The 15,858-nt window shown below is 42.9% G+C and overlaps 1 protein-coding gene across 1 annotated transcript; it reads right to left on the reverse strand.

The window, feature by feature from the left end:
* Window positions 1-1,907: 1,907 nt before the first annotated feature.
* On the reverse strand, window positions 1,908-15,353 carry LOC115812645 (zinc finger CCCH domain-containing protein 13-like). The gene is made up of 7 exons (XM_030775130.1): window positions 15,087-15,353; window positions 8,488-8,527; window positions 5,894-6,010; window positions 4,929-4,935; window positions 3,415-3,489; window positions 3,316-3,340; window positions 1,908-1,982 (listed from the first exon to the last, which is right to left on the reverse strand). Exons 1-7 carry the CDS (start codon window positions 15,351-15,353, stop codon window positions 1,908-1,910), a joined length of 606 nt encoding a protein of 201 aa, XP_030630990.1.
* Window positions 15,354-15,858: the final 505 nt, after the last annotated feature.

Below are 15,858 nucleotides of genomic sequence, written 5' to 3' on the forward strand. Positions count from 1 at the left end.
GGAGAGCCTGAGCTCTCAGCTCACGCGATAAGAGAAGACCACGCTCAGTGCAGTGCGCGCGAGAGAACATTTAGCCACTGAGTGAGATTATTGTTTATCAGCGGAAGGTCGGTCCACTCACTTTGATAAAGAGACACTTTTGAATGGGCAAATAAGGAGCAAATTGAATACTCTCTAGGGGATGACTCTCATTTGTAACCCTTTTCAAAGGTTGAGAGAGGGAGAGAGAGAGAGGGAGAGAGAGAGAGACTAGTGTTCCTAAGTGCGGTAGTGATTTTTCTTCAGGAAACTATTTTTCTTTTTCTTTAAGAAACTATTTTTACGTACAAAACTAACTCTGGCAAGATATTTCTCTACAGCAAGTCAACCAGTATTAAATTAATTCCAAGCTTGTTTATGCTGTCTCACAGTGGTCCAGTTCCCTGGTTAAATTACTCTGAGAGAGTCTGGTGTGAGAGAACACTCTCAGGGTTCATTTAATACAAGCAAATTGGCTGGGCAAGTGGTACATTCCACACACAGATTTGTTACTATGTATGTGCACCACTCATTTGTACAGAGCAGTATACTCTGGTAGTAATGACAACATTATTTTTAAATGGTTTTGACCAGAAAAAAAAACCAAAGTTCAAGGTGGACTGGACCTACTAGTAATCTAGGCTAGGCACTAGTGAGTATTATTGTTTGTTTCTTTGTGTGTGTGTGTGTGTATGTGTCCCTCTGGTCTGTGTCCTGTGTTTGTGGCCCAGTAGAGAAACCACATGAAGCAGCTGTGATGAAAACACCAGGCCAGCTGTTTCTGTTTTTTTGTTGGTTTTTTTCCCCCTTTTTTTTGACACATTTTGTTTGTTTGTCTCTGTAAATTTTTATATCTGCTTTCTAATTAAAAATAACAGCAGAGGCTTCGTGAAAATAATAATTTTTCCTAATTAATGAATTTTTGAAGCTGAAAATGATCTCTCAGCAAACTTCCCAGCTTTTCCAAATCCTCTTATTCCTTCACCCACCTGTCATTAAAAAGTGTGTAGCAGTGCCTGATTGGCTCAGATGTGTTAACTGCTTTTGTTTGTAATCTGCTTGCTTGGTTAAAAAAAAAAAAAAAAAAGAGGAAAAAAAGGGAAATATTATTAGATTATTTGAAAGGGACAGAGTAAACTTCATGATCCATTTACTAATAAACCAAAATTTCGCCTCGTGCTTATTTTTATAACGCGATGACATGTTGTGTTTATGTTGCATATGCTGGAGCTTTTATTATTTATGACGGTACCTCGTGAACTGTATTGACAGCACTTGACGAATGGAATGACGGTAATTTTTTTTTTTTTTTTGGCCTGTGTGTAAAAGGCCTGCTCAGCTCTAATGGAAAACGACTGTGTGAATTAATCTAGCTGAGGGGCATTGGAGCTCCATGGTCATGCTGTGTGTTTGTTTTGATTTAAAGCTGTCACTCTGTATCTGTCCATCACGGTGCACCAAAGATAAGAGGAAAGGGGTTTTTTTTTTTTTTCGACACCTTAAATATCCCTCTGTCACATCTCTGCTCCTCCGACATGAGGGAACGTTCCAGATAAAAACCAAAACGTTCAGATTATCTTATTCACAGACAAAAAGAAAATTGAAATGCATTTAAAAAAAAAAAAATCAGGATTAACAATTATTAGAAGCAAAGGAATTTTTTTTTTTTACTATATCTGGCAATTCTATACATCATTACATTTCAGGTTAAAATTCAAGATTCAATAAATGTATCATCATCATCCTCTTGTCCTTTTAATTTGAATGAGTTCTGAAAAAATGTGGTTATCCCTGACTTTACATTTCAGCTCAGGTACTTAGGTACTGCCTTTGTTGTCCCGTTTTCATATATTTTCCCTGTTTTTCTTGTCGCTTTGATGATTCCTTTCTTATCTCTTTTCCTCTCTCTCTCTCTCCCTCTCTCTCTCATAATTTCTTTTTTTTTTCTTCTGCTTTTTCTCTCTCTTTTATATGATTAGTTTATCTGAGTGCAATGTGGAAGTCAACGGAAGAGTGGCCTTCTGCTCTCTTTGTTCCTGCTGGACTGACTTTTTAAAAACAAACTTCACCTCGATACAATGTCAGCTGTGATCACATTAATAGCAAAATACTCTTAGAATCTTTTTCTGAATTACAGAAAAGGAAAAAAATGAGAAATGACACCACTAAATGTCACCACCGCCACTTTGAAGAAGCTCTAGGATTCAGCCATCGGCTGTGGTTATATAGCTGAAAGACTTCTTCTTTTAAAAAATTAAATAAAATAAATGTAACCGAATGTTTAAGTTTACCGTACTTAAAGCTCCCGGACTAAATCTCTTCGAGTTGAATTTTTAAGAAAATTCTCCTCTCTTGACATAAACACATTAAAAGTGAATGCTATTTTTAATCCATCAGCGTTTTTAACGTTGTAATGTTATATCTTTAATGTGTTTCCTGTCTGGAAAGAAAGTGTATTTCCCTTAGAAAAACAGGCACGGTTTGTTTGTCTGAAGGTAAACCCTTATGTCAGCTTCTTATGTCAGTTCAAGTGAATAGTGTGATCAGATTTGGCAGTGCAGTGAATGAAAAAAACACTGCACAGGTAGAGACATGTAAGAGTGTGAGAGGAAAGACCAGGCTTAATTCACTATCCCTTAAAGGAAGAAACTGACAACTCACTAATAAGGTGACATTGAAAACCTTCAGTCACTGTAGGCGTGGATATGTTTGTGACACATAGTACAATGTATGGAATTTAGGTAACCTTAAAACTTGAGATTAACCGTCCAGCTAGGGTTACCCTCCAATTAGGATGCAGGATCAGTAAGTCAGGTGGAGTTACCCTCCAATTAGGATGCAGGATCAGGCAGGCAGGTAGAGTTTCACTCCAATTAGAGTCTGGGATTAAGTGCCCAGGTAAGATTACCTGTTTTGCTCCTCCAATTTGATTGGCTGTGGAGGGGTCATACAGGGGCCAGTTTATGGTCACATTCATGTTTCCCACACCTTGGTATGTCGCAGGGCTAGTCTGCCCTTTCTTTCTTTCTTTCTTTCTTTCTTTCTTTCTTTCTTTCTTTCTTTCTTTCTTTCTTTCTTTCTTTCTCTCTTTTAAACACATTCATTCATTCATTCATTCATTCATTCATTCAAACATGAGCTCACTTCTTTCTTTCTTTCTTTCTTTCTTTCTTTCTTTCTTTCAAACACATTCACTCAATTCATTCATTCATTCATTCATTCATTCATTCATTCAAACATGAGCTCACTTCTTTCTTTCTTTCTTTCTTTCTTTCTTTCTTTCTTTCTTTCTTTCTTTCTTTCTTTCTTTCTTTCGTTAATCCTTTCATTAATTCATCCATCCATTCATTAAATTTAATCCAGTTCATCAGTTCGTTAGGTCATGTATCCATGCACTCCTTTCCTCTTTTTCTTTCTTTCTTTCTTTCTTTCTTTCTTTCTTTCTTTCTTTCTTTCTTTCTTTCTTTCTTCCTATGTGAATGAAAATGAATTCCATGCGAACAGGAATAAGTTGTCTGGTGAGAATGAAGTTGAAGTGTGGAGATGCATAAAGAGATTGGCAGGGTAAAGATTAGACGCTGATTGAATCGTCGCTCTTATCTTCCAACGGACAGTCCAGCCTCCAATACACAGCTTGTTTAGATCTGAGCTGATTCTGTTTACCCAGAGAACACATGCACACATAATGGAGTGGTATAGTCCCCGCTTCCCTGTGTTAAACACAGCAGGCTAACAGCACTCTTCCCCAGCTCCTAAACACTACCACCTTACACATCCATTCCCATCAACACTCTTACACTGGTGTATATGACTCAGAATATTAGTCCAACAGTAACTTATTGACTGTGTTGCTGTGATACACACACATACACACACACACACACACACACGTATATGAACACACACATGTATATGCACACAAACAGGTAACCACTCAGTGTATCTGAACCTTCACCAGGAAGGAACATCACTGAAATAATAAGATTTTTTATTATAAAACTATGAAAAAAAATTGGGTTTTTTTTCTGTGTTTTATTATTCATTTACTATACCCAGTGATGAATATCGCCGTAACAATTTGCTTTTTCTTCCTTAGGTCTGTGCTTTTGTGTTTCATTTTGCATTTTTTGTTTTCTTTTTTTTTTTCTCAGGTACAGAACTTTAAAATGAATAAAATGACAAGATAAAACGCCCATCTTTGAAATACTAAGATTAAGAACAAAGATTCAGCCGTCAAAGGTGGATAACACAGAATGAATTAGCCTTAACGATATGTCCCTGCTGAAGATTCCTTGACTTACATTGTCCGAGCAGAACAGTCCAGTACAGCTGTATCTGCAACTATCAGCAGAGTGCGAGCATCTCCAAAGCAGGGGAAAAAAACCTGCTACGTGGCTATCTTCTCATTTAAAGTGAGTTAGAAAACTGAGTGGGAATAAATGTGACTTTGGGTTAGTGGGGGTAGGGGGGGGGGTGCAGCTGTGATGGCTCTCACTCTTCACTTCACTTGAAAGATTCAAGCAAGCACAGCCAGGTTATCCTCTTATTCCAGAATGAGAGAGAGAGGGGGAGAGAGAGAGAGAGAAAGGGAGAGAGAGAGAGAGAGAGAGAGAGAGAGAGAGACGGGGGGGGCCAGTACGGAGCAGGAGGGAGGTTGATAATGCTGCTTTTCTCCAGCAGGCCTCTCTTAATCTTTTTCCCATACAAATGCCTTGGAAAGGGAGTCATGAATTTTAATATTGCCCCTCACACCCCAACTCCCATCACCCCCACCCACCACCACTACCAACCCTGTCCTCCCAGTATAGTTAGAAACAGACTCAAAATCCCACACACCCCTACAGACACACACACACACACACACACACACACACACACACACACACAGACACACACTTTACACACCTCACTCTTCTTCTAAAACCTTCACATTACATTCTGCCCAGCATTCAGCGTTAGAACTATTTCCGCTAACCACGCTCGTCTGCGTTCGTCTTTATTTTCACCTAACGTCATCGAATTCCCTCTCTAAAAAATGTGTAACAGTTGTCTTTTTATATTCTGCCCTCCTCCCACAGCCCCTGCCCGAGTATCGTTTCGGTCTCTTGCCTTGATAATTACCAGAAACAGTTCCACAACAGAGTTGGCAGTTATCATGTGGGGTTTGTTGGACACGCCAGGGGTCCCTGTAGAGATGGCTCTGAAGTGGCGCTGGTTCCTGCCCCATGGGGCCTCTTTCCGCGGCTAAGGCTTGACTAATCACGGCCCCTCTAACGAGGCTCCGCTAATTGAACACACTCCCCTCTTTCTCTGTTTCTGAAAACAACATTCATTTGTGCCGTCTTGAGTCACTGATGAATCAACTCAAGTGCTCGCTAAGAGAGCGAACCACCAACGGGGCTCGGTCGTTCTTCTGCCCCGAGTGTCTCCGAGTGTGTGCGTGTTTTGTTTTGTTTTTTGGTTTTTTTTTTCACGCACAGCCCTACTTGTGTGGTACCCGCTAAAGCTTGTGTATTGAACTGTGTGTATAGAATTTCTATTTGTGGGGTGAATGGATTCAGGTGATAAACACGTTTGTGAGTGTGTGTGTGTGTGTGTGTTTGATTTTTGTGTGTGTGCGCAAGAGTGTGTGTGTGTGTGTGTGTGTGAGGAAGAAGACAGAAAGACCAAGAGAGCCATGTCTTTTCTCTTACCCTCCATCTTGACACAGCACACTCAGCCTAATCACACATAATTGGATGGGAGGGGTAGAGGGGTAGAGGGCTGCGCTCAAACCTTTGTGTGCAAAGGGCAAGTGGTCAAGTTAATGGGGCCCTCACTCTGAGTAGATAGATCTCTCTCTCTCTCTCTCTCCCTCCCTCTTTTTCTCTGCCACTCTCTCTCTCTCTCTCTCTCTCTCTCTCTTTCTCTTTTTCTCTGTCTCTCTCTCTCTCTTTTTCTCTCTCTGTCTTTCTCCCTCCCCCTCTCTCTCTTTCTCTCTCTCTTTCTCTCTCTCCCTCCCTCCCCTCTCTTTTACTGTGTCTTTTTATAACCTATTCTGAATATAGGTAAGAGCAGTTATCCCACATGCTTTCCATCTGACAGGTCAGAAGTGTTACACCCCATCCTCCCACTCTCAAACCCCAATTCTGTCTCTCCGCTGCCTCTCAATCTCTATCTCCCCCTTTACATACCCCCCCCCCCCTCTCTCTGTGGTTCACTTTATTATTCCCTCACTTACTCCACTCTTGTTTTCACATCCTCTTCTCTTAACATCACAGAACTGTTAGCTTCGAAAATACTGGCTTTAAATCTCATTACAGCGCTTGAATATTGACACGGTTCTGTTATAGATCCGTTGAGCGCATGGAGGAAGAGTAAAAACACACGATGAAAGTCCTGTCGGATACCGTCTCTCCGCCCCCCCCACGCCCCCCCCCTTCCAACCTCCCTCCCCCAAATCTTCCAATCTAAGGTTTTAATTCAGACGTCAGAATGGAGGCTGTCAGATTATGTCCTTGCACACTCTCCACTTCCATGTTCCCTTGTTCCGTTGGCTCGCCTTTCTTTCATCTTTCAATTCATCAGAGGGAGGGAAGAGAAAATGTCACTCTTTCCACGCTGTCCTCCAGCGCTTGTCATCTTAACAGCATTAGAGTGACATCTGCCCCCGCCAGGAGAGTTCCCCCGGTGACAAGCGCCCGTCACGGCGCTGGCGCCTGATTGGATAATGAACTGTAAAATTCCCCGTCAGTCAATCAGGCCCACTTTATTATTGTAAGCGTGACACCCCCGACAATCGAATTGTCACTGATTGTGTTATGATTTAAACAAAGGCACTTGATTTCAGATTTCTTAAACAGGGACAAGCAGGGATGAGAGAGAGAGTGAGAGAGACAGAGAGAGAGAGAGAGAGAGAGACAGACAGACAGACAGACAGACAGTGAGGTATAGGGCAAATGACTGACTGACTGGAAGACAGATAGAAAGAGAGACAGAGAGAGAAGAAAGAGTGAAGTCTGACTGTGAATAAAGAGAGAGAGAGAAAGAGAGAGAGAGAGAGAGAGAAAGAGAGAGAGAAAGAGAGGGAGAGCGCTTTTATTTCTGACGATGTGTATGCCTTTTACTAAAAGCGCTCATTAATTTTGGGACTTTTCCCTTCCCTGGTTATGGGTCATGTCCCAGGTTTCCATCCTCTGGACTCCGACTCATGCTGGCTCTAACAATCAGAACCAGCTCAAAAGGAGATCATGTCATACAATGTCTCTCTCTCCCTCTGCCCTCTTTCCAACAATACCTTAGCTTAGCCTTTTCAGCATATGCAGACAGAACACAAAAGCACAACGGAAATAACTGGGGTAACTTTTTGGGGGGGGGGGACTTAGAGGGGCACTCAATAGAGACAGGGGGCTCTTGGGCCCGGGCGGTGGTTAATTTAAAAGCAGGAAGTTATTGTCCTAAGAGGGCAAAAGAGTTTGGGGAAGACAGACAGGTCAGCGGATGGGTAGGTGGGTGGCTTGGTTGAAGGGGGGGGGGGGGGTGTTAATTTCTTTAAGAGATGGATTCTCATTTCTGTTTTTGTTTTCAGTGTGTGGGGTCAGTGTATCAGACTCCCTCTTCTGTTTCCTTTAGCTTGAGAAGTATGTTAAGACTCTCCTGGAATGTTCTAGAGCCTCTCCCTGACCACACAGAAATATCTCATTCTGACCGCTTGTCTTCTCGACCCACTTTTATCTGTGGTTGTTCTATCTCTCTGGGGGGTTGTTTTCTTTCCTTCGGTTTTATCAAAATATCTAAACTCTCCTGTAGTGGCTGTAATAACCGAATAAAATTTGAGGCAACTGATTACTTTAATTAAATGAAACAACAAAACTCAAAATCACTCAGTTTTTTGTTTTTTTTTTAAGATTAAATTTCTCAATTACACAATTTACAGAGCATCTCTTTCCGTTAAGTCCTTCTTACACTCTTTTGTCCATCCCACGTTGCCACATTTTGTCTTTTCAACCCCCCCCCCCCAAAAAAGTCTTTTGGGTAATCGTTCTCGGTCCCCTACAGGACAGAGATGTACCAAAGCATCTCACATTGTAACACAAGCTTTTGCTATTTCGACATTATTCGTTGCTCCTGGGTTCTTCTTTTTGTGCTCTCTGCGTTGCCTTGTATTTTGGCGGCCTTTTGTTCGCCTCAGACAAATATTTTAGTGCCACCTCTGCAGGGCTGAATGGAGGCAGATGGGTCTTGAGCTGAGGCTGAGGGATCTGGGGGGTAAACAGAGAGCTCAGAGGGCCGCTGTGTTTGCCTGGCAGGTGAGAGAGGGGCTCTTGTGTTAAGTGGCTCATTGCGATGTGCGGCTTGGGCCCTGCTGGAGAATGCCCTTAAATGATGCTCTCCAGAAGGACGCTTTGTCAAGCTTGTTTTCTCAGGGCCTGCAAAAATGACGTCTCTCTCTCTCTCTCTCTCTCTCCTCATTTTCTCCAAAGCTTTAGCCTCTCTCTCTCTCTCTGTCTCTCTCTCTCGCTCTTTCTACCTATCTCTATTTTTCCATTTCCCTTTCCCATTCTCTCTCTCTCTCTCTCTCTCTCTCTCTCTCTCTTTCCCTGCCTATCTCCCTCACTTTCCCTCTCTCTCAATCGTTTTTCATAAACACACATGTGAAGTGGTTCATTAATGACACCCTGTTCTTCCCCCGGCTCTGTCCCCTATTCGATTCCCAGCACTCCAGATCTGTAATGCGAAATCTGAAAAGAGAATGAGAAAGAGAGAGAGAGAGAGAAAGAGGGAGAGAGGGAGAGAGAGAGAGAGAAGAGCCGTGAAAGGAAAACATGGCCCAGAAAGGTCTTGTCAGCACTTCCTCCATCAAATTAGCAGCTCTCTGAGGCAAAAAGTACAACTTCATTGACCTCACATTGTGTAAAAATGCTCCCTCCCTCGGCACCCATCGGTGCCCCCCCCCCCTCCCCCTCCCCTCCCTTGCTCTGCACTGTTGAGAGATACCAGAGTTACTTGCCCAATTAAGGACGGGTCCAGAATGCTGAAAGATTTATAAATGGTTTTGAAGAGTAATGGTCTGGATCACGCATTGTCTGATACTCGCTAACATAGCACACACGCAGAACCACAACCGCGCATCGAGTTCTCTCGATGTGTGTTTAAACCGGTTTCATATCGGGTGAAAGCTGTTTTCCTCTGACTTAGATTTCTCCGTGATCCAAATCGTTCAAACAGCACTTTACAAACTTATTTTTCAATTTTTTTCTTTTCAATCTTTTTTTTTTCTTTATGATTATTATTATTTTTTTAATAAGCCTTTTCTAATACGCCTGAATGGGTTCTACTTCTTTTGCTCTCAAAATGTTCGCTCAGGGGCAGCATGGAAGTTTCTTTCTATCAGCGTTTGCTGTTTCGATTCTGACACTTGAGTCAGAAGCATACAATGTGGCAGAGGGAGAGTGTCAGCAGGAGAAATCACCGTTTTCCAACAGACCTTCAGCAGCATTCAAGACTCTATTATAGCTTTCATAATCCCACCAATAAGCTTTGTACCTCATAATAGTAATAATAATAATAATAATAAAAAAAAAAAAAATACCCGAGCTTCCTAATTGTTACGTGCGCTCGGTGCTAAGTAATTAACCTTTTCGGACTCTAATATCGAATAAGGCGTTCTCATCTTTTCTTCCTCTTCTTCTTCTTCTTCTTCTTCTTCTTTTCTCAAAGGCTCGCAAACTGGATGGTCAGTTTGAAAGGGCTGAGAGGCCTAATCACGAACATATAAAGAAATGTTTTGTGCTGTGTCGTACGTGGTCGGAGATGGCAGCAGTCACATTGGCCCGTCACACCGCAGCGTATCATTGAAAGGACGTGATGCATGTAGAACCTTGTAGGAACAGACTTACCCGGCAAGGGGTGAGTAATTTACACACGACCATAAAATAGGATTTTACACTTCATCAAAATACAAAGGGTGATGAGTTTCCGGCACCCACCCCCTTGCCCTGCTCTATGTTTGTGTGTGGCCATGTGTAGGCAAGCACATGAGGGTGTGTGTGTATGTGTGTGTGAGAGAAAAATGAAAGATTGAGTCCCACTTAGCTTATGCAGTCTGTCAGCCCTTTTTTTGTGTGTGTGTGTGTGTGTGTGTGTGTGTGTAGATAGGCACACTTAGAATCGGGAGCTAATTTCTGTGCTAATGTTAACCAGAGAGACTGAGATATTACCAGGGTAATTTGTCTGGCTGTATTCACATTGGAAAAAGCACTCTATAAGTGTGTGACAAGGCCAGATAGTTCCCACTGCCTGGCTGATCCACGCCTCAGGCAGACTGCCAGAATATCTTATCTTTTAATGCCTTTCCGTGATCTTCCAATTAGCCATGCCCCCTAATAGCTTGGTTTTGGGGGAAGTCGGTGGAAGGGGGGTGGTGGTTGTGAATGGAGGTTGGTGCTGGGTGTTGGGGCAGTGAATGCGGAGAAGGGGGGGGGGGTAGGGGGGTAGGGGTTTGGGTGGGGGTCAGGGTGTACTGATAGTTCTACTTGAGGGGTTTGCTGAGGGTGCACCATACGAGGAGGAGAACGTGAACTTAGCGTTCTGTTGCCCGGTCGCCCCCTGTACCACAGCTCACCGATAACAGTTCCTTAACCCCTGAGCCTCCATTCTGCAGTGTGTATTAACACAGCCTTATCTGAACTCAGATAGGCCGGCCAGGTGCCATTTTCCCTTTTGGAGGAATTAGCTTGTCTTCCCTGAATAACCAGACACTGCTGATTAACCTCTCAACTGGCCAATATCCTCCACAGACACCCCCCTACCCCCCATTAGACTACATGTCATTATTATGGGCTATGCTGCTCTCTCTCTCTCTCTCTCTCTCTCTCTCTCTTACTCTGGTCTGCTGTACATAAGGAATCTGTACTAAATTTAAAAAAAAAAGAAAAGGAAAAGATAGAAGAAAAAAAAAAACCCTCTCGGTGATGTGAGTGCACACACACGTACATACAAATCCATTTTGCACATGCAAATAAAATACTAAGTAGAAGAGAGCCCCTATCATACTGACTTCAGCCTGATTCTCTACCGTTCTATGCACACTAGGCCTTGTTTGCACCTCAAGAGAGTAAGCAGTCAGACAGACACAATTTGTAAACTGTCAATCACAGCTGGTTGTTTTCTTCTGAGACTTATTCTCTCTAATAGCCATTTAATCCATTAACCAACCACCACCCCCCCCCCCCCCCCCACTATGCTGCAAACTAACCATTATTCAACAAAATATCATAATACGCTTTCCACACAGCCTCAGGAACATGCACAAATCAATTATTTCCTCACAAAGACTTGAAAGTACTTAGCAAAATGCCTGAAGGAAAAGCTCTAGGATGTATCAAATTGGACCTCTCGTTTGTCTCTCTCTCTCTCTCTTTCTCTCTCTCTCTCTCTCTGTACACATACATACACACACATTCACACACGCACTTACACATATACAAACATTCTCACTGCACAATTAGCCGGGGCTTGGCGCATTTGTTTGGCCTACTTTAATTTGGCCTGGCATATCTATGTTATTACAGAAGAAACTAGCATGCAAATGCTATTGTAAGGGGTTTTAGAGGAGTCAATAGGATGCAGGCGGTGGGTAAGCTGGGTGGACTGACCCCCAGTGTGCTGTGGGCATGAGATAAAGACTCAGGTTCAAACGAACGAAAGGCAATACAGGCTCATCATTAGTGACTCGCAAATAAAGGGAAAGAACTGAAAGATGACGTTTGACACATGTAGCTAATTGTTAGCGTCATTATTGTTGATTGTTCTTCAGCACTCTTCAGCTCTTTAGGTACTGGTACAGAGGTGCTTATGAGGACGGTAATAATCCTGCTGTTTCACTTTCTGTGTAAACTGTTTATGGGGTAACAGCTCATACTGTGGTCAAAAAGGGAGAAGACTAGCAACATTCTAAGGAGTGACGAAATTATTCTCATTAGCCCTGCAGTAATTAGATACTTGGCTGTCAGTTCAAGCCTTTCTTTCTTTCTTTCTTTCTTTCTTAACAGCGCTAACCTATTTTGTTACTGACCTTGATCCACCTTTGCAATGATCTGTGTACACTCTAATGTTACACACACACACACACACACACACACACACACACAACACAAACACACACACACAGCACAGCAGATGACTTTCTGTATGACCAGCAATTAATCTTCACCGTGTCCTTCTCTCCAACTCCACTCCAAAAGTAGGATTTACATTTGCTGTGGTATCAAAGGTCCCCAAAAATGTCTTTATATAAACAACTCTTTAAGTCACCACAACCATCTGGCAAGATCTGTCCCAAGAGAATTTTCTGGAGAAGAGCTTGATCAAAAGGGAAGGTTCTTGTATTACTGCGATATTTTATGAAGACACCCAATTGGAACTAAACTCACTTAGCATAATTGCGAAATGGCGTTTGACTTGGGTTTGTTCTCCATGTTATCAAATCTATTCCTGCCTCTCCAGGTTTCCACACAAAATCATTCCCAGAATCACTCCTTCTCTCTCTTCCTTAGCAACAAATTCACCTGAATCCAGATCTCTCTGCCCCTTGTCTGATCAATGTCTCCGCCTTACACAGAAACTCCATTAAGGCCACTGCCGCTGAAGATATCAGACAGATCACTTGCTGTTAATGCAACCGGATTAATATTGCACAACATTTATGTATGTTTCAGAGAGGCAATCAGTGTCAACTGTAATCCAATATGATCAACCACGTCCCCATGGAGACCGCCCACAGCAATAACATATTTCAAGGAAAGAAATATTTCTGTTCATGGTAGACTATTCTACCTTGCTTCTTGAAACAAAAACGTAAATGACAATGGACAATGTGGACAGTATGCTTTATTTGAGTAGATGTGGATTTTGCTCCCCAAAAAACGAAAGCTTGAAGATGTTTGCAGACTTCAGAGTAAGGTTGCATGCTGAGTGAGCTACCTTATTGTTAAAGACAATAAAACGTGAGTATATTGATCCTGGTGAGCATCGAAAGATTCAGAATAGGTATTATCCTTGAGGATGAAAAACTGTCACTTTCATATGCCTACAGAGCTACCGATTCATACAGCGATCAAAGCGTGTATTGTTTAGAGAATGCAGCTATTGCGAGACATGCTACCTCTCCACGGTTTGCTTCAACCGTTTTCACAGACGTATTACCAGAGGAACACGTTACATGACAGTTAATCTACTTTCAAGTGCTCACTCTGTTGCAAGGGATACAGAGTTGGTCTCATGGATAAGGGTATGGAATTTGTCACACTCATCATTAACAGATGTTAATCCTTCGTCCCTTTTTTAAATGTGGAATCCGAAGCGATTGAGGCATTAAAACAGTTACGAGAACATAACATGGATAACTGAGACATTTAATTCTGTATGGCTTATAATCACGTTTGGTAGATGTAAGAATTTCAGGCATGCATTATATGTTCAGCTCCTGTTTAACTGAATGACAAGTGGTGAAGGCTTTGCTGTCTCCAGTACTCAAAGGTTGGGCTCTTGTGTTTGGACTGGCCTCTGTCTCAAGTAGGTGGAAAGATAAGCCTTTTGGACCTTCAGCTCAGAAACCAGAGAACTCGTCCACTGTGACGTAACAATAGTCAGGCATCTTGGGAAGTTTTCCCGGCTCCATCTGGGGAGAGGATTTTCTCAAGAGCAGTTTGAATTGTTATCCAGGGAAGGGAGGAAGATTGAGAGCAGAGCGTGTGTGTGTGTGTGTGTGTGTGTGTGTGTGTGAGGGGGGCGGGGGGGGGGGGGTGTCACAAAACACACGCAGGTATCATAAAACAGTGACTGCAAAGATGAAGTTTGTTGCTGTGTGCGGAGCAGAGAATCAGCTGACCAAGCACTAATTTGATTTAATGGTTGTTGACTGACCACATGTCAGTTCTCCCAGTCCTCCTAGTACTCCCAGTTCGGTTTCCCAGTGTGCGGACACCTGCTGGTGACAGGCCCAGCTTAGCTTGCTTGTGGCCCAGATAACGCCATGCTCAGTGAACTCACCATTAACATTACTAAAGGGAATTCATTCAGGACTAATTGATTCAGGGCGTATTTGCCTCAGCTGCGAGGTGCTGAGTGCCGATATGTTTACGCTCGTTGGATAAGAACTGCAGAGGATTACAGCTCACACAGAAAGAAAAGACAGGCCCCTGAATGCTGACTTTGTGTAAATGTGTGTGTGTGTGTGTGTGTGTGTGTGTGTGTGTGTGTGTGTGTGTGTGTGTGTCTGTGTATGTGTCTGTGTTTGTGTGTACGTGTGTGTTTAAATTTGCAGTTCTTAATTTTTATTGATGAATGAGTTACTATTATGAGTGGCGTATATTGTATTATTACAGATTACAATGTTATCACCAACAGAGACAGTAATGAAAAAGAAAGAAATGGTAATCTCTCTCTCACTCTCTCTCTCTCTCTCTCTCTCTCTCTCTCTCTACATATATATATATCCTTCTGTCTTTCTCTCTCTCTGTTTCTGTCTATGTATGCACATATATAGAGACAGAGATATATGTATGTGTGTGTTATATCGCTGAATAATTTATCCATTTAGTCAGTCTTAGTGTGCTCAGAGGTAGTCGCTGTCCGTGTCTGAAACTTAACACTGTCATCACCCCTGCATCACCTCACCTCTGGGACACATATGAACCACACACACACACAATGTCACTGCATCAGTTTCTCTTACACACACATCACACATTCACACTATTTGGCAGTATGTGAGCTAGCTGCCGAGCAAACCCAAAACCTGTCCCTTTCACATCACCATTTCATCCCCGCATCCATGGTCCAGTTTCCACCTCCTCCTCCTCCTCCAAATATCTATACAAACTCACCAACAGGGACCTTCTGCCACCTCTCTTGAAACCAAAACCTACAACACCCCTTGCCCCCACCGACCCACCCTCCACCAACTCTAACACACTTACAGTTTACAGCAGCACTGTGATTCACCAATTCCCACTCTCTCCACCTCTCTCTCGCTCTCTCTCTCTCTCTCTCTCTCTCTCTCTCTGTCTCTCTCTCTTTCCTCTGACCAGTGCTCGAACACGGGAAGAGTGCACTGGGCTGTGAATACCGAGAGTCGACGGCTCCCCGGTGAGTCGTCTGTTATCGTGTCTTTGTCCTGGAATAGTCAGACACGATGAGTCAGTCCCTGACGTGGCACACTCTTTACTCGGTTCCCGCACGCTGCTGATGCCGCCGCCCTGGTGAACATTTCTCAGGGAATCTGTCGGCTGTCGGTCCCTCTGTGTTCGGTGCTGACGGGCCGTTGTGATGAGGAGATATGATGATAGAGACATGTGGCAGCTCTTTTTTACTTCAAGAATGCACCCAGCTCGTCATTTCTAAATTATTTACATTACTGAAGCAGAACACGGTGACCTAGAAGGCTTTAATTAACAGACTCATTAAAAGCGTCTTGCGTGGAAGGAGAGGCAGAGAAAGAGAGAAAGAAAGAGAGATGTGATCCTCCTCTCCTCTCTCTCGCCATCTCTTTCTGTCTCTCTTGTCCTCCTTTCGGCTTTGTGGGAACAGATATAACATCATCATGCAGATTAATATTTTACACCGCCGAGTTACCGTGACAGGCACCTGTTTAGTGTTTTTGTGTTTTCCCATTCGTGCACAAACACACCGCCATGCGTGTAGTTGTACCAGTGTGGCTGCATGGTACGTGAACACCTCCTTTTGAGAAACACTCATAACTGTCTCTTTGTATATGAGAATATAGCGAAACAGCAAAACTGGGACTATGTTTTATGACAAGGACACTCTCAAACTTGTGTTGTAACTTTTGCATGTCTC

Source organism: Chanos chanos, chromosome 5, assembly GCF_902362185.1.
Source record: "Chanos chanos chromosome 5, fChaCha1.1, whole genome shotgun sequence".
NCBI lineage: Eukaryota > Metazoa > Chordata > Actinopteri > Gonorynchiformes > Chanidae > Chanos > Chanos chanos.